The 26,196-nt window shown below is 41.4% G+C and overlaps 1 protein-coding gene across 4 annotated transcripts; it reads left to right on the top strand.

Annotated features, from left to right (window-relative positions):
- The first annotated feature begins 8,356 nt into the window (after window positions 1–8,356).
- On the top strand, window positions 8,357–24,266 carry PABPC1 (poly(A) binding protein cytoplasmic 1). 4 transcript variants are annotated; one of them, XM_042972982.1, is made up of 16 exons: window positions 8,358–8,879; window positions 8,993–9,221; window positions 12,285–12,478; window positions 12,679–12,794; window positions 14,926–15,065; window positions 16,625–16,719; window positions 17,035–17,172; window positions 17,372–17,467; window positions 19,602–19,874; window positions 20,084–20,174; window positions 20,792–20,902; window positions 20,985–21,139; window positions 21,674–21,758; window positions 22,212–22,342; window positions 22,890–22,983; window positions 23,813–24,266. In XM_042972982.1, the coding sequence occupies exons 2-15, from the start codon at window positions 9,029–9,031 to the stop codon at window positions 22,980–22,982; spliced, it is 1,911 nt and encodes a 636-aa protein (XP_042828916.1). In that variant the 5' UTR covers window positions 8,358–8,879; window positions 8,993–9,028; the 3' UTR covers window position 22,983; window positions 23,813–24,266. The 4 variants fall into 4 exon arrangements, with proteins under 4 accessions (XP_042828918.1, XP_042828916.1, XP_042828917.1 ...); XM_042972983.1 differs by having other exon boundaries at window positions 8,358–8,884; XM_042972984.1 differs by having other exon boundaries at window positions 8,357–9,221; window positions 14,926–15,056.
- Window positions 24,267–26,196: the final 1,930 nt, after the last annotated feature.

Here is a 26,196-nt window from a genome sequence, read left to right as displayed (position 1 = left end):
AGTTGAATTCAATGCACCTGCCTGTGTATCCAGAATACCCTATGCTCAGCCTACGACTATATACCATGTATTGTGTTGCATTGTAATTGTTGGCAATCATGTCTGTCACCCCATTAGACTATCTGCATCTTTCATGTAATACTTGACAATTATAGAGGTCTCCAGAAAGTATACTTGTTCAATTGGAGGTTGCTTTGGTCTCTCATTAGTCACAACAAATAGGCCTCTTAATATTAGACTTAAAGGCCTCATGAACTCTGATTTGTCTTATATAATGAGATATAAGTTATTCTAGGTATATCCTAGAGAACAGTACCTTGAAGTTATTTATAAATCTCTAAGAAAGTTCAAATAGTCAAGTTTTCTAGAGAAACTCACAATCCATTCACTAAGGTTAAAAATATATCCACACACACAGATGAAGTCAATGATATTAAAGTCATCACATATTCTTTAACGTAGAGATTGTCTTGCACATTTCTCTTTCTTTCTTCTTCCTTCCTTCCCTCCCACCTTTCTTTCTTTCTTTCTTTCTTCTTTCTTTCTTTCTTTCTTTCTTTCTTTCTTTCTTTCTTTCTTTCTTTCTTCTTTCTTTCAGTAGACTCCTTGCCCAAAGTAGAGCCCAATGCGGGGCTTGAATTCATGACCCCAAGATCAAGACCTGAGCTGAGATTAAGATATGAGCTGAGGTCAGGAGTCGGACACTGAACCGACTGAGCCACCCAGGAGCCTCTTTTCTTGCCCATTTCTATACCTGCAGTGTTTCAAGGTTCTTAACATATCACTCAGTAAATATATACTGAATGAGTAAAGTTCATATATGTAAATATATATATACCTTTTTAATTTTGTTTTAATGTTTATTTATTTTGGGGACAGAGAGAGACAGAGCATGAATGGGGGAGGGGCAGAGAGAGAGGGAGACACAGAATCCGAAGCAGGCTCCAGGCTCTGAGCCATCAGCCCAGAGCCTGACGTGGGGCTCCAACTCACGGACCGCGGGATCGTAACCTGAGCTGAAGTCGGACGCTTAACCGACTGAGCCACCCAGGCGCCCCTATATATACCTTTTTAATCACCAATCCAGAGTACTTGTCCTTTAGTCACTGACCAGAGACCTCAGTTTGAAAGTGACTTCAATCTACCTTCTTAAAAAGCCTATTGATATAAGAAATATGTTGCCTCAAGGCTACCTGATCCTCAGTTTCTAGAGATTTGGTAAGCTTTATGTCAAATTTGGCTCTCGACAGAAATAACTTTGCCGGATTGTAATTAGCCATTATTAAGACTTGACAAAAGAAAAACATCCACATGAAAATTGTTCCTGCAGTTTTGTAAAGTCACTAAGACAGTTGCCCAATTTTCTAGAAAGTAAGCTCTGTGAGGGCAGAGACTTTACTAGTTTTAATATGTTATATGCAGTACTTTAAATAATACCTGCTATAGGCCTAAATGAATATTTGGTTTGTAGCGGATGAAGGAATGAATGCATGAATTCTATAATTTGATGGCTTTTATATAAAGAGTCATACAATAAAGCTTTTTTTCAGGTTTGCTACAGTAAAAAATTTGTCTTCCTGAATAAACTGGTGTGCTTCTTTTTGTTAGAGCTTCTTTTTGTTAGACAGTAAGAATGTGTTTTCTTTGACTTCACTTCCAGGAAGATTAATCCAGAACACTTCCAAGAATATCTTAATTGATCTTCCTTTGTCTCTCCTCTTTCTTTTTTTTTTTTAATTTTTTTTTTTTTTTTTTTACATTTAGTTATTTTTGAGAGAGCACAAGTGGGGAGGGGCAGAGAGAGAGAAGGAGACACAGAATTAAGGCTCCAAGCTGTCAGCACAGAGCCCGACACAGGGCTCGAACCCACAAACCATGAGATCATGACCTGAGCCGAAGTCGGATGCTTAACCAACTGAACCACCCAGGCGCCCCTGTCTCTCCTCTTTCAAATTTAATGTCTTTACTCCACCACCAGGATTGCCTTCTCATAAACCAGAGGCCACAAGATTGGATCCTGTGCTCCCTTTTCATGTAAGCCCCCGTGTTTTCTTCCTTGGGCTTGCTCCCCTCTCTCACGCTTTCACTTGCCTTTACCCCATTGTGCCTGCCATATTTCAACCATGGGATTTTGTCAGGGCCTAAACACGTCTGGCTTATTCCACCTCATGACGTTCCTGATGTTATTTCCTCCACCTTATAGTGCCCCTTCCTCTCATTATCCCAAGTGCTGGCCTTCTTATTTTTTTTTTTTTAATGTTTTTATTTATTTTTGAGACAGAGAGAGGCAGAGCATGAGCAAGGGAGGGGCAGAGAGAGAGGGAGACACAGAATCCGAAGCAGGCTCCAGGCTCCGAGCTGTCAGCACAGAGCCCGACGCAGGGCTCGAACTCACAGACCATGAGATCATGACCTGAGCCAAAGTCGGACGCTTAACTGACTGAGCCACCCAGGCGCCCCTGTGCTGGCCTTCTTAAATCCCACTGCCTGTGTTTGAATCAAACTTGTTCTTTAAGCCTTGATTTCCTCATTGGCAGTATTGCAGCTTCATACCTGATAGGGTTACTGTGAGGGGGCATGTAAATGCTCAATAAATATTAGTGCTTAGTATTAACATAATTTCTTCTATTTTCCTGAAATGTATTTGTCTCATAGTTTATACTTGAACTTATGCAATTAGGCTATTTGGACCTTAGGAACCATTGTCCTAGAGTGTAAGCCATTCAAAGTTCTCACATTGACCCTTCCCACTCAATCCACAACCTCGAGAGGCAATTGACTTAGGAGTTTTTGGTTGCTCGTCTAATACTTATCATGGTCTCAATGTAGCCGTTGCATTTTGCTGTTCTCTACATTAGTTTAGGACAGTGACCGTTGGAGCTTTTGTAGGTCTACGTGTGTCTGTCTCTGTTGAATAGCTATACTTGCAGGAGTGCCTGGGTGGCTCAGTCAGTTAAGTATCAGACTCTTGATTTCGGCTCAGGTCACGATCTCTGGGTTGCGAGATCAAGCCCTACAACGGGCCACGCTGTCAGCATGGAGCCTGATGTCCCTCGCTCTCTACTCCTCCCCCACTCGTGATTTCTCCCTCCCTCTCTCTCTCTCTCTCAAAACAAGTAAACACTTTGAAAAGTTATATTTATAGAAATAGGAGTTGCTCAAAAATGGCAGCCCTATACATTATGTAATTTAGACGTATAAATAATATCTTACTCAGGTCTCATCATAATCCTGCTGGGTAGGTAGTGGCTTTGCTGTTGTAGCACTAAGCCTGTTGTCAGCGCTGTAACAAGAACACTGGCCTAACACAGATGGCAATGCCGCTGAAGAGCACTTTGTAAGGAAACCTAAATATTCTGAGGCTTCTCTGCGTTTCTTATTCTTTTCTACAACAAAGCCGTTAATTGTTTTTCTCTCCCAATATTGTTTGTGTTTATGAGCCTGTGTTTATGACCCTTAGGATCCTGTTTCGGGATCTCCTTTCTTGGCAGCCATTTCCTCACAACAAATGTCATGTCATGTTACATCATCGGACACACAATGTTAGAGACCGTTTCAAAGGCTTTTATAAGTCTTTTTCTTTGTTCTTGATGTGAGGAAAATATGTCATGCGTGTGGAAGAAAAGACAAAATCTGAACAGGACCCTGGTCGTAGGAATTCCGACCATGGGCGTGACCATTTACAAATTTGAGTAGGTGTGGTGTTCCTCACCAACCGAGCAAACCAAGGAAGCAGATAGCTAATCTTCTTAAACATTCTATACTTGGGTATTGTTATGGACATTATTTAATATTGTTCTATTTCAAGGATCTACAGAAAGTTTCTCTCTTCAGGTGGGAGAGGGCTGCTATATTTCATTATTATTCATCTCAACGAAATCTCACGGTAATACCTAAAGGTCTTATAAGGTCAGTCAACTTTTATTTGTCATACATTACATGAAATACTATAAATTATTCTAGATATATTCTGAATATATCTGGATATTGCTGAAAATCATTTATAAATCTCTGGTGAAGTTCCAGTGAACAAGTTCTCTGGAATACTTTACATTTTATTTTATTTTTATAGGTTAATTGAATGATGTTGATGTCATTAGACATTCTCAGGCATCCACAGTGAGATGCTGCACATATAAAGACATTATTCTGCCCCACAGCTTGCAATCTAAAATTAGATATACACAGGCAAGCCAGATAAACATAGCACATTTTTTTAAGACCAAAAAGAAATGATGGGAGAGAAAAAAGAGGAGTGAATCAAAAAGTCGAAGGGAATTGACAAATATTCTGTTTTCTGCCTTTTATTCGTAGCCTTGACTTCCTCTAACAGAAGTGATCGTACTGTGAAAAGTCAGTCATACTGTATAATGTCCTCAGCTTTGGAGGTCCAGAAAGTTCTTTCCCCCAGCAGTCATTGTCCCTGCTTGCTTGACTCTGGATACTCAAAGTCTACTACCTTTAAGCTCAGCCAGTATGTTAGGAAATACTCCCTTCAGCAGCCTATGGAGTTTGAAAGTGGTACAGCAGGCCAAAAGATCTGGAGTTGAACAAGCCCTAGGTGCCCATCCCATGTGGACTTCAGGTTGAGATCTCCCTATTCACCCCTATGTGCTCCGTCCACAAGCCCATCTGGCCTGGTCCCTGAAGTTAGGATATAAAAAAAAAGTCACCTCCAACGTGCCTGGCTTCACGCTCCCCGGTAGGAATATAGATAAATAGGACATTGGCTGTCTTTTAGACCTTACAACTTATTTTGGAGTTTACCACTATCTGGGGAGATAGCTCATAAATAGACTCTCTTAATATAACAGGGTAAATGTAGTGGCAGAGAGGTGGTCAGGCTAAAGCCCAAAGGAAGGGTACCCAGCCCAATCTCGTGGTCAGGGAAGGGTGATGAGACGAGGGATAGTCTGAGAGCTGGACAGAACCAGGAGAGTTGTAGCTCAGAAGCCAAGAGAGTAGGTTTCAAAAAACAGAAGGAGCAAAACAGGGTCAGATCCTACAAATGTCGAGCAAATGGACCTCAAGAGAATCCACTGGATTTGTCAAAGAGAGGAGGGATCATTGGCAGGGCAGATTGAGTGAGTGTGGACATGGAGGTGAGAGACATATCCTAGTTGGTTGAGGAATTAAGGAGAAACAAGACGTGGAAATAAGAAGCTTGGCGTCTTAGAGAGGAATATGTCATTAAGGGAAAGTTTGATTAAAAAAATTTTTTAATGTTTATTTTTGAGAGAGAGAGAGAGAGAGAGATGGAGCATGAGTGGGGGAGGGGCAGAGAGAGAGGGAGACACAGAATGTGAAGCAGGCTCCAGGCTCAGAGCTGTCAGCACAGAGCCTGACACGGGGGGCTGGAACTCACAGACCCCGAGATCATGACCTGAGCCGAAGTTGGATGCTCACCAACTGAGCCACCCAGGTGCCCCTAGTTTGATTTTTTGATCAGAAAGACGGGTTTCTAATCTGAGAGAGAGGAGCTCGTTGGAAATAAAGAGAAATAGGTGATCGGTGGATCAATGGAACAGGTTCTTGGTTCCAATTCCAGATCCCACTCCTGTTTCCTCTTGAAATAGGATCTGACTCCCTCTCTCGATTCTAGTGGTTCCCTCCCCTCAGGGGTGGACTTTGCTTGTAATCTCCCTTGCAAACACTCAACTCTACCTCCCTAAAATAGGACGACATCCACTGGTTGTCACGAACGACAGTTGCACAGAAGTCCTGATTGACCAGCTTCCTTCCCAAAGTGCTTTTTAATCCACAAAGAGTTGATATATTTTTCCAGTGATTACAATACTTTTGTCTACCATGTAGGGCATCCATTTCCTGTGTCAAGGTGCCCTGGAGGCTCAACTGTTAATTGGACTTATCAATTAGTAAGTTGCTTATTCAAAATGGCTTTGTAACAGAGAAGTCTTTTGGCAGTTATCTATTTTAAGAGAGAGCGCATGCGAGGAGCAGAGAGGGAGGAGCAGGGTGAAGGGGGAGAGAGGATCCCAAGCAGGTTCCATGCTATCAGTGCAGAGCCCATGATGGGGCTCACTCTCACAAACCACAAGATCATGACCTGAGCCAAAATCAAGAGTCGGACGCTCACCCACTTAACCAATTTAGCCACCCAAGGGCCCATCTTGTGAGATTTAATCCAGGTTCTAGTGAAACCTGAGCGTGAGCTCTTTCCAATGACTGAAGTACAAACTTCACCCTTGTCAAACTCTTGCTCTCTGAAAAAATTTTCTAGACTCTAAGGAGACCTTTTTTTTCATCCTTGTTATTTACAATCATCTTTTAGTCGAGGTCCACCAAGCTGTACCCTCATCTTCCTTTACCAGAAATATATGTAAAAGCCCCCAGATAATCTGAATAATTGTATATGGTTTTGGGTAGTTTTAATTCTTGCTGTAGACCAATTTCCAAGTTTTTGGAGGTGACCTCCCTTCACCCTCCTTTATTGAGGACACCTCTTCTTTTATCCCTGTTTTCTATTATCTGTTTTAGTAATTTAATAGAAATATTAAAATGAAGTTATGTTTTCTTTCAAAGTACAATAATGGAATTTCCACTCTCATTTAAGAAAAACAAATTTAGAATCTAATAGAAAATTGTCACAGGCAGACAAAATGCTGGGATTGGATGTTTATTGTACTGATTTTAACACTGATATTTACAATTACTGAAGAGCTCTTCATAAACTTCTTGAGGACAGGAATTTGTCTTTATCTGTCATGTATCTTCCTTATTTACAGATACAGTACTCTCCACTCAGTAGGCGTTCAATAAATATATTGATGGATTGATTTAACCAGAGTTCTAATAGATTGAATGGTAATAGACGTGTCTCCCTAATGCACAATCCAAAGTTTTGCTCTTTTGCCTAATAAGGCACATGAGGCAGCATGTTTTTCAAACATATTATCTTCTTCCTACCAAGATAGGGGCAAAATACCACTCATGCAGGATTCTGCTGGTTTAAATTTTAATTGAAAATAAAGCACCCAGTCCACACCTGGCAATGTATCTGGCATGCATTAGAGTTTATTGAATTAAAGAATAAATTGGGCAATCATTTAACATGAGATTGTTCCCTTAACAGTAAAATAAAATTATTACTACGTGCTCCACCACCCACACAAGATTGCTGTAGGGAACAAATGATAGGATGTTTATGCAAGTGCTTTAAAAACTGTAAAGTACGTTACTACTTTAAAGTGGGAATTTGAATGTTGACCTAATGTCATTCCTATAAACTGGTATTTTTTTATGGCCATCAATTTATTAAATTTGGCATTTCTATTAAAGTCCAAAACTAATGTATAAAATTGTTTTAAACATTTGCAATACTGCATTGAAACGATTCCTAATGTTGCCTGCTTGAGGGTCTGTGCTATGTACGAATGTGAGACTCCTACTGTACGGAAAAACATTAATTTTTCTTGAGTCCTGTATTCTACCCCAAAGAAATTTCAACTAGAAATAGCACGAATCAATGATTCCAACCCAGCAACTCAAGTTAATAGTGATCACGATTCTTTAAAAAGGGAAGCGGACAAAGACACCGAAACAGTTTTCCCAGATTAAAGCCACTTTGACTAACGGCAGCGTCCGGTGGCGACCGAGGTGAGTCCAGGACTCGGAAACCAGGGGACGAGAAGCCCAAAGACCCCTCCCCTCCCCTCCCCCCCCCCCCCCCCCCCCCGCCTCTACTGGAAGCACCGCGGGGCGGCGACCGGGATCCAGCGCCAGGACCGTTGGGGGTCCCCGAGCGGGCGGCCAGGACCCGCGGCCAGTTGGGAGTCAGCGAGCGCCTCGGCCGTTGGGGACTCCAGCTCCCAGCAGGCACCGCTTCCGCGGCCGACGCGCGTGGCGGCGCTGCCCGCTGGGACTCGTAGTGCGGTCCGGGTAGGAGAAAGGGGAGCCAGCCCCGGCTCCTTTCACGCACGTTTCAGAAACTGGGTCTGGAAGGGGCCACGCCGGCCCACCTGCGCCCGGCGTCCCTCCGCGGCGGGGGCGAGCGGAACAGGGCGGGCCACGGCGGGAAAGGCCCTGACGGCCGTGCACGTGAGGGGTGGTTAGCGCCTAGGAACCCGGAAGCCCCGCGCACCGCCCACCGCCGCAGTGACGGGTTAACGCTTCTCCGGGGTGGAGGTGGGGGCGGGTGTGTGGAAAGAGAGGCCGTCCCAACCCGACTCCTCTGAGAGCCGCTCGCGAGCCAGCCCTCCCCTCCCCCGCGAACCCTACGCAGCACAGGCCCCGCCCCTCGGCCGCGGCGCGTGCGCAGAAGCCCCGCCCCTCCGCCCCAGCCCCACCCCCACGCCCGCAGCAGCCGCCGCCGCCACCTCTCCCTTCCTCTCTGCTCTTTCCTCCTCCTGTTTTCTTTTCCCTCCTCCCCCTCGCCTCCTTTTCTCCTCCTCCTCCGGCGCTGACGCTCGCGTAGGGCCCTGGCGTCAGACGCGCGGGGGCGGGGCGAGTGCGGCGGGGGGTATAAGTAGAGGGTGCAGGAGGCGGTGCTTCCCCTTCTCCCCGGCGGTTAGTGCTGAGAGTGCGGAGTGTGTGCTCCGGGCTCGGAACACACATTTATTATTAAAAAAACCCAAAAAAAATCTAAAAAAATCTTTTAAAAAACCCAAAAAAAATTAACAAAAAATCCGCGTCTCCCCCGCCGGAGACTTTTATTTTTTTTTCTTCCTCTTTTATAAAATAACCCGGTGAAGCAGCCGAGACCGACCCGCCCGCCCGCCCGCGGCCCCGCAGCAGCTCCAAGAAGGAACCAAGAGACCGAGGCCTTCCCGCTGCCTGGACCCGACACCGCCACCCTCGCTCCTCAGCCGGCAGCCAGCAGCCAGCAGCCAGCGGCAGCCGATCGACCCCGTTCTGCGGCCGTTGAGTAGTTTTCGATTCCGGTTGATTTTTGTCCCTCTGCGCTTGCCCCCGCTCCCCTCCCCCCGGCTCCGGCCCCCGGCCCCAGCACTCGCTCTCCTCCTCTCACGGAAAGGTCGCGGCCTGTGGCCCTGCGGGCAGCCGTGCCGAGATGAACCCCAGCGCCCCCAGCTACCCCATGGCCTCGCTCTACGTGGGGGACCTACACCCCGACGTGACCGAGGCGATGCTCTACGAGAAGTTCAGCCCGGCCGGGCCCATCCTCTCCATCCGGGTCTGCAGGGACATGATCACCCGCCGCTCCTTGGGCTACGCGTATGTGAACTTCCAGCAGCCGGCGGACGGTGAGAGCCGGGCCCGGCGGGCGGGCGGGCGGCCATGAGGCGCAGGCGGCGGCGGGCTGGCTAGGCCGACGGGCCCGGGGGAGGGGGGCGGGAGGGCATGTCAGCCCCCCACGGCCGGCGGGGAGAGGCTCGGGCGCCGGGACCCCCGCTCCCGGTGCCCGCGGGGACCCGCGCTGCCGGCAGCCCCACGCCTGGCCACTTCCTCCTTTGCGACCATTTTCTCGGCCTCAGCCGCTCTCAAACTTTAGGGTGATGACGCGCCGGGAGGTTGGGTGAGATTGGGTTCTTCCATCGCGCTCCCGCCAGTAGCTGCGGGATTCTGGGGCGTCGGGAGTCGAGTCCCCTTCTCCGGTAATAGGTGAAGGCGCTCCCACCACCCGGGCTCTTGCCGGCGCCCCAGGACCCGCAGGAAGTGCGATTCGGTGCTCGAAAAATACCACGTGTTGAACCCTGTAACCTCACAGGCCCGAGGCCTGTTTCTGCTACTGGCCCAATCGCCTGGGGGAGCCACAGGGCCTTAGAATAAAGTTAATTTGGTGATGTGGTGGTCCTTGGGTTTCTGAATCCGTTCTTAATCACTTGTCAGTGACCGGTGGCTCTAGAGATGTAAATTACCAGATGAGACACGCGTTTGGGGGTTTCCCCGAGTTCAAGCATTTCTCACTCTAATACGAACAGCAGAATGGTAGAAGCAGAGGTTGCGGAGTATGGCCCTTTTGAAATCAACTGCTCAAGCAGTGTGGGTCATTTTGAATGTTTTATCCAAATTAGTTTCATAATAGTAATTTGTTCAGAATGTTTTTTCCTTCCTGTGCTTTTGAGAGGTTTTCCTTAAAACGTTTTCACCAATTTTGGCTGTGAACTGTTTACTTACAAGTGTAGTGTGGACTGGACCATTATACTTAGTAGCATTCAGGTAGTAAAGGTTTGTTTTTTAAAGTGGTCCAGAACATCCGTACATTATGGGAAATTGCACAAAATAACAGATGAGAATAAGATTGAAATTCATGGAGAGAAATGTGGCTAACCTTGTATTTTTATTTTGAAGTTAAACCATTCACAAAAACAATTTGGCAAACCGGTAAGATAATGTGGCGTGGTGATGAGTTACCAGGATTTTCTTTCGTATCTGGATGTATGACTTCTAAAAGTTGACTTCTAAAAGTCAGCTTCAGTTGACTTTATGGCCCAATTTGTTTTTTTTCCCCAAGCTGCTTGGATACATGTTAAGTAATACAAATTACAGGGAGTTGGCTTCTAAATTTTTATTTTATTCACTCAGAACTGAAGTTACTTAACGATCAGCTGTTTACCAAGTGAAGGTAATAGCGAGATTTGAGGTAGGCATATTATGGAGTGACCCAGAGCCAGAAGTTGTAAAACTGCACTGCAGCTTTCCTGCCCTTTGGCTCTGTAAGCAGGAGCTCCAAATACCCCTCCATAACAATTCTTCCCAACCCTGGACAAGGTTTGCCACTGAATGAAAGATAAAAATTAGGGGAAATAACTTTGGGGCAGGTAATCACAATTTAGAGTCGATAGAGAAAACTTGAATAAACCCTAAAGACCGTAAAATGTAAGTTTTGGAAATGGCTGTTACTCGGTCTCAGTTTAACAATTTTAAAACAAAAAGACCCACTTTTTAGAATTTCTTGTGATTTGAAAAGTTGAACTTCAGGTTACCATGGTTACAGTACACTGCCTGTATTCTCAGTCTATTCCATAGACCAGTACCGTAACTGCTCAAAAGAAAATAGCATTTTTTTCATCTTCCATTTATTTAGTTTCAGTACAAATTACCGTCTTTCTAGTTATTCCAGTGGTTTTCTCTTTCTTTTCCTATTTACTGCAACACTGATGAACTTGTAGAATAGCTTCCAAAAGTGACCAGTTTCCAATTTAACAGGAAGAGGTGACTCATTCGAAAGACGCTCAAGCAAAGTCAGCTAAAAAACTAGGGGAGCTGAGTAGGTGTGGTCAATTGATAATGAGCTGACAGCTGATTGTCACTATCTTCTAGAAACTGGAGCTTTCATTTATAAAAAGAAGTGGCCGGAAAATTTGTCCTCTCAATAATTTTACAGTTACATTGGCATGGAATTTGTAGAAACTGGTGTTTCAGGACTTCAGATGGACTATGTTTTTTCCTTTAGGACTAATTTTTTTTTTTTTTTACTTAGAATACATTTTTCCATGGAAAGTCTCGATAAGTGCTTCATGGTAGAGGTGGACATAATTCAGTCCTTCAAAGACCCTGAGATCATAGGGTAGATTTTGAAATATTCTAGCACTATCTAGGAATAATGGATTAAATGATTAGTAAATAAATCGGTGACTAAAGAAAGAATTGGTTTTATGTGTCAAAGTGTTAGTGAATTGTGAATATTGTAGACCTGGTATTTCAAAAATTCTGTATTCAGTATAGAGCTAAGTATGCCCAACATCGGATTAGTTTTTGAAAGATGGATTCAAATCTGGATCTGAATGGATGTAGCTTTTTTTTTTTAATATGGCAATAGGTTGGGCCGTGATTTCCTGAAATCACACCTACCCCCCCCCCCCAATCCAGGAATTTTTTTTTTTTTTTTTTGATGGACTAATTTTTATATAATATTGGCTGTGGTAAGCAATGAAAAGATTGATTTTGACAATAAGGGAAGGCATTGAAATGCTTGAAAATCTAGAAACTGTTGAGTCTGGATAATTTATAATTGCCTAATATCTTTTATATTGCTTATTAAGTAGATTGTATGCGGAGGTATCCTGGTTTTATATTGAGTAGGAACAAAAAGGTGATTTTAAATTATGGCAGTTAAAAATTGTTTCAGAAATACCGTATTAGTGATAGGTCATCTATTAACATGGGAGATGGGAAATTTCCGATAATTCTTTTTTTTGCCTTACACAATTTAAATCTAGACCAGGGTGAGGTAAGGTCCAGCCATCCTGAAGTTTAAAGAAGTAGAGGCACTGCCCCCCCCCCTCCCCCAATGATTTATATAATTTTTAGTAGCCTGAAAATGTTTCGAAGTAATATTCACTCTGAACATGTCTTTCCTGCAGCGGAGCGTGCTTTGGACACCATGAATTTTGATGTTATAAAGGGCAAGCCAGTACGCATCATGTGGTCTCAGCGTGATCCATCACTTCGCAAAAGTGGAGTGGGCAACATATTCATTAAAAATTTGGACAAATCCATTGATAATAAAGCACTGTATGATACATTTTCTGCTTTTGGTAACATCCTTTCATGTAAGGTAAGCCAAACTGACAGGTAAACATTTACAGTGTTTTAGCTTCTTGTAGTTTATTCCTTAAAAGAGCAACCATACTACATAGGTAGCTTTATTTCCCAAATAACCCAGGCTAGGAGGCTGACAAGTTCTCTCTGAACACTGGGGAAAAAAATGCTAAATCAATAGCAAGTAATGAAAAATTGGTATCCGTTTTTCCCTAGGTGGTTTGTGATGAAAATGGTTCCAAAGGTTATGGATTTGTACATTTTGAGACACAGGAAGCAGCTGAAAGAGCTATTGAAAAAATGAATGGGATGCTTCTAAATGATCGCAAAGTGTAAGTATAAATAGTTAATCATATTTCAAATCCGTTTTTAATAGTTCAATTCATCTTACAAGTTAGTATATTTGTGTTCTTAAAGAGCTAGAGCTGGAGTGAAAGTTAATAAACCACATCTTGGTAGGTTTTGTAATTGTCTTTTTTGATTTGTTGTAACATACAAATAACGGTGAATTAATGTGATTGGTCAGCATTCAAGCCAAAAAGAAAATGAAGATAGGTATACTGAGATAAGAGACTTTTTCAGAATAAGTGCATAGTTAAAAAACTAGGAATCCAAATAGAAACTTAATCATAATTCCTGAGGTGATCATTGACCCATTTTACATTTGAGGAAACTGAGGCTGAAATAATTTGCCTGTGTTAACCTGCTGGTTTGACAGATGAGCTGGGATACAAACCCAGTGGTCTAAATTCAGAGCTTAAGTTGGCTCTTTACTTGGCCTTACTACTACAATTTATTGATGAAGTTTAAGGGTTTGGGTTTTGGGGGGCTTTTTGGTTTGTTTTTTTAACCTTGTGACCCCCCCCCCCCCCCACCCATTTAAAGATAAAGTGGAATTAAACCAGAAATCTTCATAACTAATCATTCCTGAAAATAAACTTGTTTATTTAAAAAGTTGCTAACTTTTTATACAATGGCACTGATAAAACCTCTGAGACTATTTTTGCTGCAGGTTAAAATTGCAGATTTTGTGAGCCCAAAGAAATTACATCTTAAATTTTTTATCCTCCACGCCAGTCAATTATGTTTAATTATCCAGGCAAATTCAACTGTAAGGCCATACTGTAAATGATCTGAGTTCATGTTGCTGTGTAAACTGCAGTGATAGCATGCATATTGGGTCTGGTTGTTCTTAGAACACCTTAAACTGCATCACTCTTAAAATGTGGTCACCTCGTCAAGTGGTATGGTCAGTCTGTACGTGAAGGGATCATGCACGTGATGCACATGGTGTTACCTATTTGAATTTTGTGTCCCTGCATGATTAAGGAAAGACTTTGTAAGGTATAAAGAACCCATGTAAGTCTAAGAAACCAGCAGTTGCTCGATATGAACAATTTACAAAGGCTAAGTCTTAGAAGTAGCGCATCATTATTTATTTTTGAATAAGAACATCTTTAAATGAGAGAAATATTTAGCATCATTAGTATTAGACGATAAAAATCTTACAGTTTGTCCACATGCTTGGGGTGGGAAGAAGAATGTCCAGCATCGGTGGGGGTCTAGATTACATAATTTATTGCTCTTTTGAGTGTGAAGTAATCCTTTTGGAAAACCGTTTGTGTATGTAAACTTAAGGTCACTTATAGGCTTTTTGAACTACTGCGATTGCTGCAAATCTATCCTAAGAAATAACAGAAAGGCTCATTAAGTTCCAGCATTATTTACAAAAGCAGAAAGTTGTGATGTCCTCAGTGGAGTATTATGCTCCTGTTGGGAGTGTTTGTAAAACTGATAGCATGGAGAAGCACTGCCGAATGAGTGGGGTGGGGAAGGTTAAGGAACAAAGTCACAGGTATGTCCATTAAAACAAAAGGACTTAGGGACTAAGTCAGTCATGATTTGGGTGGTATTAATGGGAGATGGCTTTTTACTTTGGTGTCTATTACAATATTCTTTAAGGACATGCCCTACTTTTAGGGAAAACTAAAATTTTAAGACATTTAGTCGATAATGCTGCAAAGAAAATTTGCGAAGGTGTTAGGTGTTAAGAGTACAAAATTCAGAAGTACAAATTTTCCATTTTAGGAGATTACAAAAAACGCGCAGGGGCCACTTGGAAATAGCATTGACGAAAGGTTTTAGGGCTTTTCCTTGGTGTGGTGCATGTGTTACCCCCCACTCCTTTATATTGCTAGGCATGATCTCCTTAACCCTGGGTTAGCTAGAAGGAAGGGAGAGGAGTGTGTGTGAAGAAAAATGCTTCCTTTTTTATTGTAGTTAAGAGGTTTGTTCTTTTATGCTTCCATTTTTTTTCACTTAAGGCACTTCTTGTTTTATCGTGTGCTCTTTATTAGAGATTCTGAAATTATCAGTAACAATTACAAAATCAACCATCAGGCTTAATTAATCTGAACTTAATAAAATAGAACCTAATTTTATAGTCCTTACATATTTTATTAGATTTGTTGGACGATTTAAGTCTCGTAAAGAACGAGAAGCAGAACTCGGAGCTAGGGCAAAAGAGTTCACCAATGTTTACATCAAGAATTTTGGAGAAGATATGGATGATGAGCGCCTTAAGGATCTCTTTGGCAAGTTTGGTAATGTGTCTGAATTAAATTTTTACACTCAAAGTTCTGAGTAATTGCTCAACATTAGTTTTGGCTAATACTTTATACTAAAGTAAATGAAATGAAACTTAATATGGTACTTAAAAATAACTGTCATTATGTGGATCAAACTACTGATAGTCCATTATACTACAAAGTAGTATATAAATAAAGGTTAATAGTGTTGTTATTAGCGCAGTAAGGTGTGACTGCATAATTGGAACAGAGTTTAAAAGGTTATGCTACAGTAAGAAGTTGTGCTGGATTTATGCACGTACAGATCCCATCTCATCAGAGGCATGCACACGACACAGCCAACTTAGGTCAGAATGCAGTCCTTAGTTAGGGGACAGGAAAGCTGGCCAGCTTTAGGGTATTTGGCCAGTCTTAAAAGCCTCGTGTTTGAGCAATTTGAAACCATGACATTCAAAGACAAAGCCAGAGATCCTGATTTTCCCGTGATATCTCCTTGGGATGGCCTTCTGAATCCATGGGATCTTAAACTGTTTGTTCCTCGCATTTCAAAATTAACTTCATTAAATTTTAAGTCAGCGAAGTGTAACCAGCCTCACTTTAGATAGTTGTGTGACCGATCAGAGGATGGACTTTAAATTGAATGCTTTTGCAGGTGATTTGCTTTTCCTTATCATTTGTTGAACTTATTAAATAGGTGGCTTTTTTTTTTGAGCACCTCAAATGATACAGAATTAGGAAATGTAATTTTTTATTGCCGATCTAGCATGCCACATTGAACCCACTGCTCCTTTGAGCAAAAAACTTGTCCTTTTGCACAAAGGTAAATTGTGTCTTGCATCTTTAAATTCTCTTTAGTGAATGGTTTTGTATGTTTCATCTGTCGTTTTTAATTAGAAGCTGTTTCTTAAGTTGGATATTATTAACCAGTTATGCCAAATTAATGTGAGGTGACCACCAATACGTAAATTTGTCAAATAATTTTCTTGGCTATTTCTCAAAGCAGAGATTGGAAGTACAGCATTAGGACCAGAGGTACCTTAAAGGAAACAATCTACCTGTGCCCGTAGCTGTTCCATATTCTCTGTAATCAGATGAGATTTTAAACCTTTTTTTGGCCCCATCTCCCAGGCTGAGATAACACCCACCTCAGTTAAGTGTCTTTCACTTGGGTGGACGGGGGCCATGTGTCATCAAAAATGTGCCACCTTCTCCCAAGTGATTTCTGTCTTTCCAAAGGTTCCTGTATTCCCTCCACTCCCAGTTGAAAGTCAAGTGGGCCAAGGGTTGAGAAAAACCAATTGTTGGCTTAAAAAAAAAAAACAAAAACAAATCTGTTTTGAACAAAATAAAATCTCTCTCATTTACAATTGCCTAAAACGTAACCTCCTTAAATGGAAGGAGGAATGAGTGTTTCAGGGAATAGAGTACTTAGCTTTTTAGTACAAATAAAAGGTCTTTGAAGAGACTTTTTTTTTTTTAATTTTTATTTTTTTCATGGCTTTGTTTTTGTGTGTTAAAATTTGAAATGTATAAATGTGTGAAATACCTTTGAATCATCTAAAAACTTTTTTTAGGACCTGCCTTAAGTGTGAAAGTAATGACTGATGAAAGTGGAAAATCCAAAGGTTTTGGATTTGTAAGCTTCGAAAGGCATGAAGATGCACAGAAAGTAAGACTCAAATAATACTAACTAACGACAGTGTGGGTTTCCCGTATTTTGTAGTAAGAAGGGAGATGACACATTTCCTTGCTCTGCTGCTGAAATTTACATGCGTTCTGGTGGCTATTTTACATGTATTGTTTTCAGTTACTTGGATTTGATTAGTTTTGAGGGTATAAATTGGGAACTGATATTTCCCCAAACAAAACTTAGTTTTTGTGACAGATCCACCTTTAGCTTTCATAACCTAACATTTTCCGTATTGTTAAAGAACTTGTTTCTCCGTTGCAAGTTAGTAATTAAAGTTTTTGTGATTTCTGTAAGGCTGTGGATGAGATGAACGGGAAGGAGCTCAATGGAAAACAAATTTACGTTGGTCGAGCTCAGAAAAAAGTGGAACGGCAGACGGAACTTAAGCGCAAATTTGAACAGATGAAGCAAGATAGGATCACCAGATACCAGGTTCATTTTTAATTGACAAGCAAAATAAGACAGGGATGAGCAAACCTAGTTTATGTTCATGTCAGTTACTGCCAGGTAACTGGAGGGTTTGAGAGGGGGGAAGGGAGAAGAAACATGGGGTAAAATACTAGGAAGTGTGCTTCAGTACCACTGTGGTTTTCTTTTTTCTTTTCCTTCAGTTCTCTTTTCTTTTTTTTAGGGTGTTAACCTTTATGTGAAAAATCTTGATGATGGTATTGATGATGAACGTCTCCGGAAAGAGTTTTCTCCTTTTGGTACAATCACTAGTGCAAAGGTAAAGCATAGGGATACTTTTTTACCATTTAGGGAAAATCCATGCATGTGGATATGTATATATAAATTTCACATTAATACACCTACTGGAATTTTTGTCTTACTTTGTAAACGAATAGTCAAATAGGGGGTTTTTTTCTTCCAAAAAAAAAAACAGGCTTTCATTTTTCTGGAAATCAGGTTTGTCTCATTGCTTCAAAAATATATTCAAATTTGAAGTAGATGTAGCCTTGATGGTTTGTTTTTTTGCAGGTGGTGAGTTCTGAATGCTTCCTGGGGAAGGCTACATTTGTTGACCATAGTTCATGATTGATCCTCACATAATTAATACACGTAGTTCTATATACTCTGTTCAACTCGTTATTTTCCTGGTTAAAGAAGGCAGTTTAGGGGCACCGGGACCTTTGTGGCTCAGTCGGTTAAGCGCCTGACTCTTGATTTCTGCTCGGGTTGAGCCCCCTCACCACGCTCCACACTGACAGCACGGAGCCTGCCTAGGACTCTCTCTCCCTTCCTCTGCATACATGCCTTCTCAGGCTCTATCTTTTTAAAAGCAATTTATTAGGAAACTATAATTGTTATGGGGAAATATGTATTCATTAACGTTTCATTCTGGGGAGTCCAGTTTCAAGCCCCCAAGCAGTAAAGATTGATGAACTCAGAAATTAAGAATTACAGCAATATGTAATATGTGGTTTTAATCTAAATTCTGGGATTTTAAGAACCTCTGCTCCAGGTGTTTTTTTTCTGATGTCAGTGATCCAAGAATTCCTGTGTGTAAAGTTCTGTGCATCTGTATTTTGGGATGTAGGAGGAGTGTCAAAAACTTAGATTGGTTGTCTTTTGATTTAGAGAGAATTTTATGTCAGCTCTTTGTTTTATAGTGCAAATATTCTCTCCAGTCTTTCACTTACTTAGGACTTTGGGTTCTTTTGTCATCTTGTTTTCCCTATAGTTTACATTTTATGTTCAGAATCTGGCAGTTTGATTTTTCAGTGTGACGTGAATTAAGAGTTGTGACTTAATTCTTCTCATTTCTCTCAATGTACCATGTATTGAATAACGCAAGGTCCATTTTTTCATTATTTTAAAATGTTAACCTTGACACACTAAATTCCCATAATTGCATGGGTAGGTTTCAGGATCTTGTTTTAGGTAGAATTGACATATATTAAGTACACAACATAATGACGATGTTTGTGTATGTTGTGAAACGGTCATAATAAATCTAGTTAATATTTGTCACTATACATAATTCTTTTTCCTCTCGTGATGAGAACTTTTGAGATCTACTCTCAGGAACTTTCAAATGTGTAACATAGAACTATTGACTGTAGTCCCCCATGCTGTACATTAATTGTATCCCCAGGACTTATTTTATAGCTGGGAGTTCATACTTTTTAAAACCTCTTCGTTTCATTTCCTCTACCCCCACCTCTCTGCTTCTAGCAACCATGAGCTCAGTTTTTTTGTTTGCTTGTTTCTTGGTGTTTTGCTTTTATTCCCCTTACGTGTGAGATCCTTGGACTGTGTTCCTACGCTACCCCATGCTGCTCAATGTAGTTGTAGAACGTGTTTATTGCTGGGCTAAGGAGGAGTTCTTTGCGTCTCCTCGTTGCTCCTTGCAGTGTTTGGAAGCTTCCTTCTAGCCAATATTTATGGCCCTTTTGGTCTTGAATATGAAATTTTTATTTGAAATTGTGAATTGGGGCTATTTCTAAGATTCAGCTGCTTCTCCACCCCACCCAAAGAATAGTAAAGCATGTTGTCCACTTGAATTGCTGAGTCAAATGTTAATGATGCTAGAGTTAAATTTAGCAGGCCCTGAATGTATTACTCAGATATTTAAACCTTAATATTTAAGGTCTAATACTTAATTGACTATCTAAAATCCTACCGCATTTGCTGGCCTACCTCCACCTCTTTACTTCCTGTTTTGTTTGGCTGAGGTGTACCACGGGTGTAGCTTGCCCTGAATATTTAGGTATTAAGGAAACATTGTAGAAAACAATGAAAGCATTAACAGTGTTTACTTGAATCAGTAGCTGTAATTGACAAGTTAGTAATGCTTTTTTCTTAGCGTCCTGTTCTATCCTTGAATTAACTTTTTCTTAAATCTTTTTGTCTTCTAATAGGTCATGATGGAGGGTGGTCGCAGCAAAGGGTTTGGTTTTGTATGTTTCTCCTCCCCAGAAGAAGCCACAAAAGCAGTTACAGAAATGAATGGTAGAATTGTGGCCACCAAGCCATTGTATGTAGCTTTAGCTCAGCGCAAAGAAGAGCGCCAGGCTCACCTCACTAACCAGTATATGCAGAGAATGGCAAGTGTCCGAGCTGTGCCCAACCCTGTAATCAACCCCTACCAGCCAGCACCTCCTTCAGGTTACTTCATGGCAGCTATCCCACAGGTAAGTTTCAGAAGAGAACAAAAACCTAATGCAGGTTTTCATATTTGGTCACGTTTAGTGTCTTTGCCCTAAATAAAGGCATGTGAATTACGATTACGTTTGGAAAAAAAACGCTTAGAGCGTAAGGACTTGCTGTTTATTATAGAGTGTCGAGCTCGCTGCGTCCCTTGCTTGCTTCTTTACCGGACGCGTGTGTTTGCTTTCTGCAGACTCAGAACCGTGCTGCGTACTACCCTCCTAGCCAGATTGCTCAACTCAGACCAAGTCCTCGCTGGACTGCTCAGGGTGCCAGACCTCATCGTAAGCCTTTTCCTTTTAAGTATGGTTGTGAATTGTTTGGACTAAAAATGTGAGACAAATAAGCTGTTCTGTTTCAATGGTATATTGACTTTTTTTATAATTTAGGGTTATGGGTGTTCGTTTTGGGGATCCTAGCGCTTTTTGTTTCTTGTTTTTTTAAGCGAAATCCTAAAATGCCTCCCCCTTCCTGTCTTACGGAGGCAGTAAATTCTGTGCTGATTTGATTTTCCTTTATGACAAGTTTGGGAATGGATCCAACTCTTAATTTCACATTTGGTTAGGCAGTAATTTTAAAAGACCTTGTTCCAATGTGCGAGGATCAGCGTCCTGGCATTTTGAGCCTTGCCCTGTGGACCAGGGCTGCATCGCAGGAGCACTTGGAACCAGGTTTGTGTATCACGTTCAGGTAGTAGTAAGTACTTATTCTTCCATGAATGAATTTTTTTATGGACTCATTCTCCGGGCAAGTGGCAGGTGAGAGACCATGCTTTAAAACACGGTAGTTCTGTTTAGTCATTTTTATCCTTTGGTTCAAACCTCAACTCTAAAACGTGAGTTTTTTAATGCTTTCGGTGAGTTTTTTCCCAGTTAACGTGTGTCTGTATCTTCAAATGCAGCATTCCAAAATATGCCCGGTGCTATCCGCCCAGCCGCTCCTAGACCACCATTTAGTACTATGAGACCAGCTTCTTCACAGGTTCCACGAGTCATGTCCACACAGCGTGTTGGTAAGTCGGAACACTTCCCGTAAAAATGGATTTCCGCTTTGAAAGCACGGTCAAAGTGCAGACCCGCATGTTCATTTTTTAGCTAACACGTCAACACAGACGATGGGTCCACGTCCTGCAGCTGCTGCCGCTGCAGCCACTCCTGCGGTCCGCACCGTTCCACAGTATAAGTACGCCGCCGGGGTCCGCAATCCGCAGCAGCATCTGAATGCACAGCCGCAAGTTACCATGCAGCAGGTGGGTCTTCGAGTTCTTCCCGAGAGGACGGGCCTTGGTTGCAGTTAAAGAAATAGGACAGCTGGATCATGAGAGCTTGAGGTGTCCGGAATGTCTTGTTAATTGGTGTCCCGTTAATTGGCCGTGTGAAAAAACGTCTTATTTGCCCTATACTGTGGGAGTTAGACAAGCATTCAGCATCCCTTATCCTGACCCACTTGTGTGGTTTGAGAGCTTTGTTAGGCATGGTCCTGAGGGAGAAAAGGCGAAATAAAGATTGGTCTGTGAGATTTGGCTCACCCCCTTTTTTCGACCCTGAGACAAAAATTGTCAACTGTCATTGAATGTAATAGAAACAGAGCTCAAAAGAATGTTCCAGGTAGAGAAGGAAGTATCCTGTGTGGTTATAATACTTGGGCTGTATTGCTGATTCACTCAGCCTCTCCTATTCATGCTTAGAATGCAGTCTTCATCATTTTGGGATTTTCTGGTGATCAGTGTTTTTATGTGCCATCACTTCTGTACTTTAAATTCGGAATTTTCCTGTTTTTCTAGCCTGCTGTCCATGTACAAGGTCAGGAGCCTTTGACTGCTTCCATGTTGGCATCTGCCCCTCCTCAAGAGCAAAAGCAAATGTTGGGTAAGTGCCTTTGTCCCACTTAGTCAGTGACAGAAAGAGTGGCTAGAAAAGAGGAGGGAGATACTCAGAGACCTGCTTTGCACCTAAAAATGGCAGTGAAGGTGGTGGGATTGGTTTGACTTGGTGTGTCTACCAAACTTCTTGATAGCTTTCCAGGCTTTTAATTAAGTATTTGCTTTTGATGAATAGGATAATAGGGTATTATTACTTGCCATGGATCCCATGACATTTTGGGGACAGGGAATTTGAACTAAATGGAAAAAAAACTGAGCACACATTTAACAACTTAATTGCCTGGGGTAGAGCTTGATCTGTTTGATAACAGTATCAAAATGGTGGGTTTGGGGTTAGCATTTATTTGCTGTATCCAGAAGTAAGGTTCTTCAACCCAGTTTTAATATTGGCAGATGGCTTTATTCTTCTGATGAAAGGAATTTATGTTTTTGTTCCTAGGTGAGCGGCTCTTTCCTCTAATTCAAGCCATGCACCCTACTCTTGCTGGTAAAATCACTGGCATGTTGTTGGAGATTGATAATTCAGAACTTCTTCATATGCTTGAGTCTCCAGAGTCTCTCCGTTCTAAAGTAATTTAAATTCATCATTTATCTAGCAGCTTCTTATACAGTGTATTCCAGGGCTTTTTATAGCAACTTGAACATTAATAATAAGTGCTTTATACAAGCCATGCACAGTTCTAAGTTTTATTACAAATGTAAATCCTGATAACCACCTGTGGTTCCGTTATCCCCATTTTTACTGTACATGGGGAAACAGTTTGGAAATTTCGCCCTTTGTTCACACAGCTAGTCCATGGCAGAGCTTGGGTTCACGTCCAGCATCCATGCTCTCTGGGCTGTGCTGTTTTCTTAGTGAAGAAAGACACGTTTGCCAATGTTTCTCAACTTTGGGGGAGTTTTGGTGAGGAGAGCGTGAGAAGCGCAAGAGGGTTCATGATTCCAGGACGGTGGTGGATTGTAACCCCAAAGGATATGGACACGGTTGAAATGTGTTCTGGAAAGCAGTTCCTTCCACTTTCCTCTGAGGAAGAGTTTGGTTTGCCTTTGGACGTTTACGTGTTGTGAATTGGAACTTCTTCCAGTGACTCCTTCACAGAGCCAATTTGTTCTTTAGGTTGACGAAGCTGTAGCCGTACTACAAGCCCACCAAGCGAAAGAGGCTGCCCAGAAAGCAGTTAACAGTGCCACTGGTGTTCCAACTGTTTAAAGTGAGCATTACTCCCTGGGGAGTTTCATACGGATTTCCTTACCTCTTACCAGTTTGAGTAGGTTTTGAAACGTCGCAAAAATTTATTTTTACCAGTAATCCACACCTATTGCTGACTTTTTAAAGAGAAGTAGAAATAGAAACTAAAGGAGATTTTAGTTTACTTGTTAGCCTGGTATTGACTTGAATTTTTTCAAACACTGTCAGTGTGTATTTGAATTACTGACTGAATGGGCTGGGCTTGCTGTGTACTTACTCGCAGAGGACTTTTCACAGCTTACACCTTTTCTTGAGTTGCAGCAAGGACAGTTGCCCCCGGCCTCTACTAGTGCCCTTCTTTACTTTAAGAAACAGGGTGATGTAGCTGTGTAGCCCAGACCGGAGATTGACGGACCTTTTCCTGTAAAGGACCAGAAAGGAAATATTTTAGGCCTCGTGGGCCATGTTGTCTGTTGCAGTTACTCTGTTAGGGTGTTAATGTGAAAGAGATCGTAGACCTGATGTAAACAGATAGTTGCAGCTGTGTTCCAACAAGACTTTACAGAAACAGGCTGCACACTGAAGTTGGCCGTGGGCTTTCAATTTGCTGTTGACAGGTACCAGTAGTGGTTATCTTCTTTTGTTGCTGGTATTTGCCATTAGCATGCTGTGTACTTTAAATTTGCACAGTGCTACATTTGGTACATTTGCATACTGGAATAGAATCGCAATAACTAGCAGCTATTATCACTTTATGTAAGGATTGTTTACTTTTATTTTAGCAACTGGAATCATTAAATACTAGCTTGGCAAGTCTGATGATCATAATTTTTTTTTCCCTGCATTCACAGATTGATCAGGGACCACGAAAAGAAACTCGTGCTTCACCGAAGAAAAATATCTAAACATCGAAAAACTTAAACATTATGGAAAAAAAACATTGCAAAATAGAAAATAAATAAAAAAAGGAAAGGAAACTTTGAACCTTATGTACCGAGCAAATGCCAGGTCTAGCAAACATAATGCTAGTCCTAGATTACTTATTGATTTAAAAACAACAACAAAAAAAAAAACACAAAAAAATAGTAAAATATAAAAACAAATTAATGTTTTATAGACCCTGGGAAAAAGAATTTTCAGCAAAGTACAAAAATTTAAAGCATTCCTTTCTTTAATTTTGTAATTCTTTACTGTGGAATAGCTCAGAATGTCACTTCTGTTTTAAATAACAGAATTGATAACTGAGCAAGGAAACGTAATTTGGATTATAAAATTCTTGCTTTAATAAAAATTCCTTAAACAGTGCACAGTGGTGTTATGCTATTTTATTTCTTTGTAATTGGCAGAAGAACCTCTTCCGTGAAAAAGGTGCTGTTCAGTTCAAGGGTTATCCTAGTTTTACGAGAAAGAGCCAGAAGAATATCCCTAATGTGTTTTTACATTTCCATGTGAATTCTTGAGCCAACGTATGTCTGTCATTAAATGACGAACATTTTTTGAGATGATGCCAGTTTATGACTATTAAGGTGTCTAAGCTGGAAAGATAATTAGCTTAAACCCTCATTTATATGGTGTAAAACAGCAACGGCAGTGACAAAGTGAGGGTAACTTTTAAGCCTTAATCTCAAAAAGATCTTTGTTAAGTTGCTGATTGTGACTTCATGCCTTAGACTCTTGTCACCTAAAGTACTTGTGGAAAATCAGTATTTGGGGGTTCTACCTCTGGGGGATGGGTTTAGAAGATGGGGGCCAGGACCCCCGGTCAACCTGCATAAAAAAAGACCCTGGCAGTTTAAATACACTTTTGAGAATGGTCTAGTTTTAATCTCTATTCCATTCTCTACACATACTTCTGCCAAAGTTCGCTTTCTAAGTTGCACATCTGACGATCTGAATCTCAACACCAGCTCTTCGGGAGCAAATAAATGAATCCAAATAAAAACCATGGTTATGACAGTGTCTTTTGCATGATGAAGCTTTGAAGGCTTTTCACCTCAGCTGCTTTTGAAACTCGATACACACATTAACCCCTGCCTACTCCCATGGCGTAAATACATACACCCAGGAGGCATTCTCATTATTCTATTTTGCCTGACCATACACTTACCGAGGCTGGATAGTTCATTTAGATTCTGAGTTGCCACGAAAGCTGTTTTCAAAGCTTTAGGAAGAGAGAAATACATACCTTTGTTAAATTTGAAAACAGAATGGTCAAGTTTTGAGATTTAAAAGAGCAGACTTTAGAGACACCTTAGAAGTTGTATCTATAAAAATCCCACACTTACCCATTCCAAAATCTAAAGTAGCAGATATTTGCATAGACCGTAGCTTTCTTTGTATATTGCGTAGTTGGAATTTCTTGTGCGACAAGATCTCCCCATCTGTTTTTGAAAGGTCTCAGATGTCCTGACGAGACAGAAACCAACGAAAGTGTAGACATTTTTGATCTGCTTGTAGGAATTAGGAAAAAATAATAGTTGATCGTTATTCCGTTAGGTATTTATTTGCAAATATCATGTACTAACGGTTACTTGTAGCCCAAAAAATCAACTCCTGTGCTTTCAGTCATTTGCCAACATGGCCATGAAAATTGTTTGAGTTATCTGAAACATATTCCCAGCTGAGGTTGAATAAGCCTTCTTTTTATCAACTTTCATACCATAAACAGGTCTGCTTTTTGAGGTCTATTTAGTGCCCGGTTACTGACACTTTTGTGCTTATTGGTGATTTTGCTGTTTAAATGGCCCCTAAGCATAGTGGTGAGGTGCTGTCTGGTGTCCTTAAGTACAGGAAGGTAGGTAAGCTTTATAAGTTACAGAGCCATTGTCTGTGAGTTCAAGGTTAACTATATATTAAACGAAATGTCTTAAAGCAGGAACACATAACAAGGATCTATTGATTGATAAAAATGCGGCTGGCTTACAGGTGCCTATCTCCCCTAGGAGCACTGATTCAGTATTTGCTAATACACTGTTAGTGACACTTTATAGAACCTCCTAACTGCCACGATTAATGAAGGTTAGTTGCATCTGACAAAGGTATAGCCCATAATTGACAATAGTCTATTTTAAAGAACCTACTTTCATGTAGGATTTGAAGTGAAGCAGAATAAGATGGCTGACACTGCTGTATGGCTTTCTAAGATGTGTGGCTGCTGCTTTGGAAATTTTAAGACAAATTGATATGTGACGTTTTTCTGTGGCTACTACGATGTACAATTTAGGCTTCTTTGAAA

Source organism: Panthera tigris, chromosome F2 (assembly GCF_018350195.1).
Source record: "Panthera tigris isolate Pti1 chromosome F2, P.tigris_Pti1_mat1.1, whole genome shotgun sequence".
NCBI lineage: Eukaryota > Metazoa > Chordata > Mammalia > Carnivora > Felidae > Panthera > Panthera tigris.
Note: the sequence above shows the minus strand (reverse complement) of the source record. Positions and strands in the feature narration are given on the sequence as shown.

What these genes read in the sequence shown, in the direction of transcription:
- PABPC1 (XM_042972982.1), top strand. Translation starts at nt 9,029, where the DNA reads ATGAACCCCAGCGCCCCCAGCTACCCCATGGCCTCGCTCTACGTGGGG. An exon ending in TCAGGGTGCCAGACCTCATC is followed by an intron (nt 20,175 to 20,791) that starts GTAAGCCTTTTC and finishes CTTCAAATGCAG; the next exon opens with CATTCCAAAATATGCCCGGT. An exon ending in CAGAGTCTCTCCGTTCTAAA is followed by an intron (nt 22,343 to 22,889) that starts GTAATTTAAATT and finishes TTTGTTCTTTAG; the next exon opens with GTTGACGAAGCTGTAGCCGT.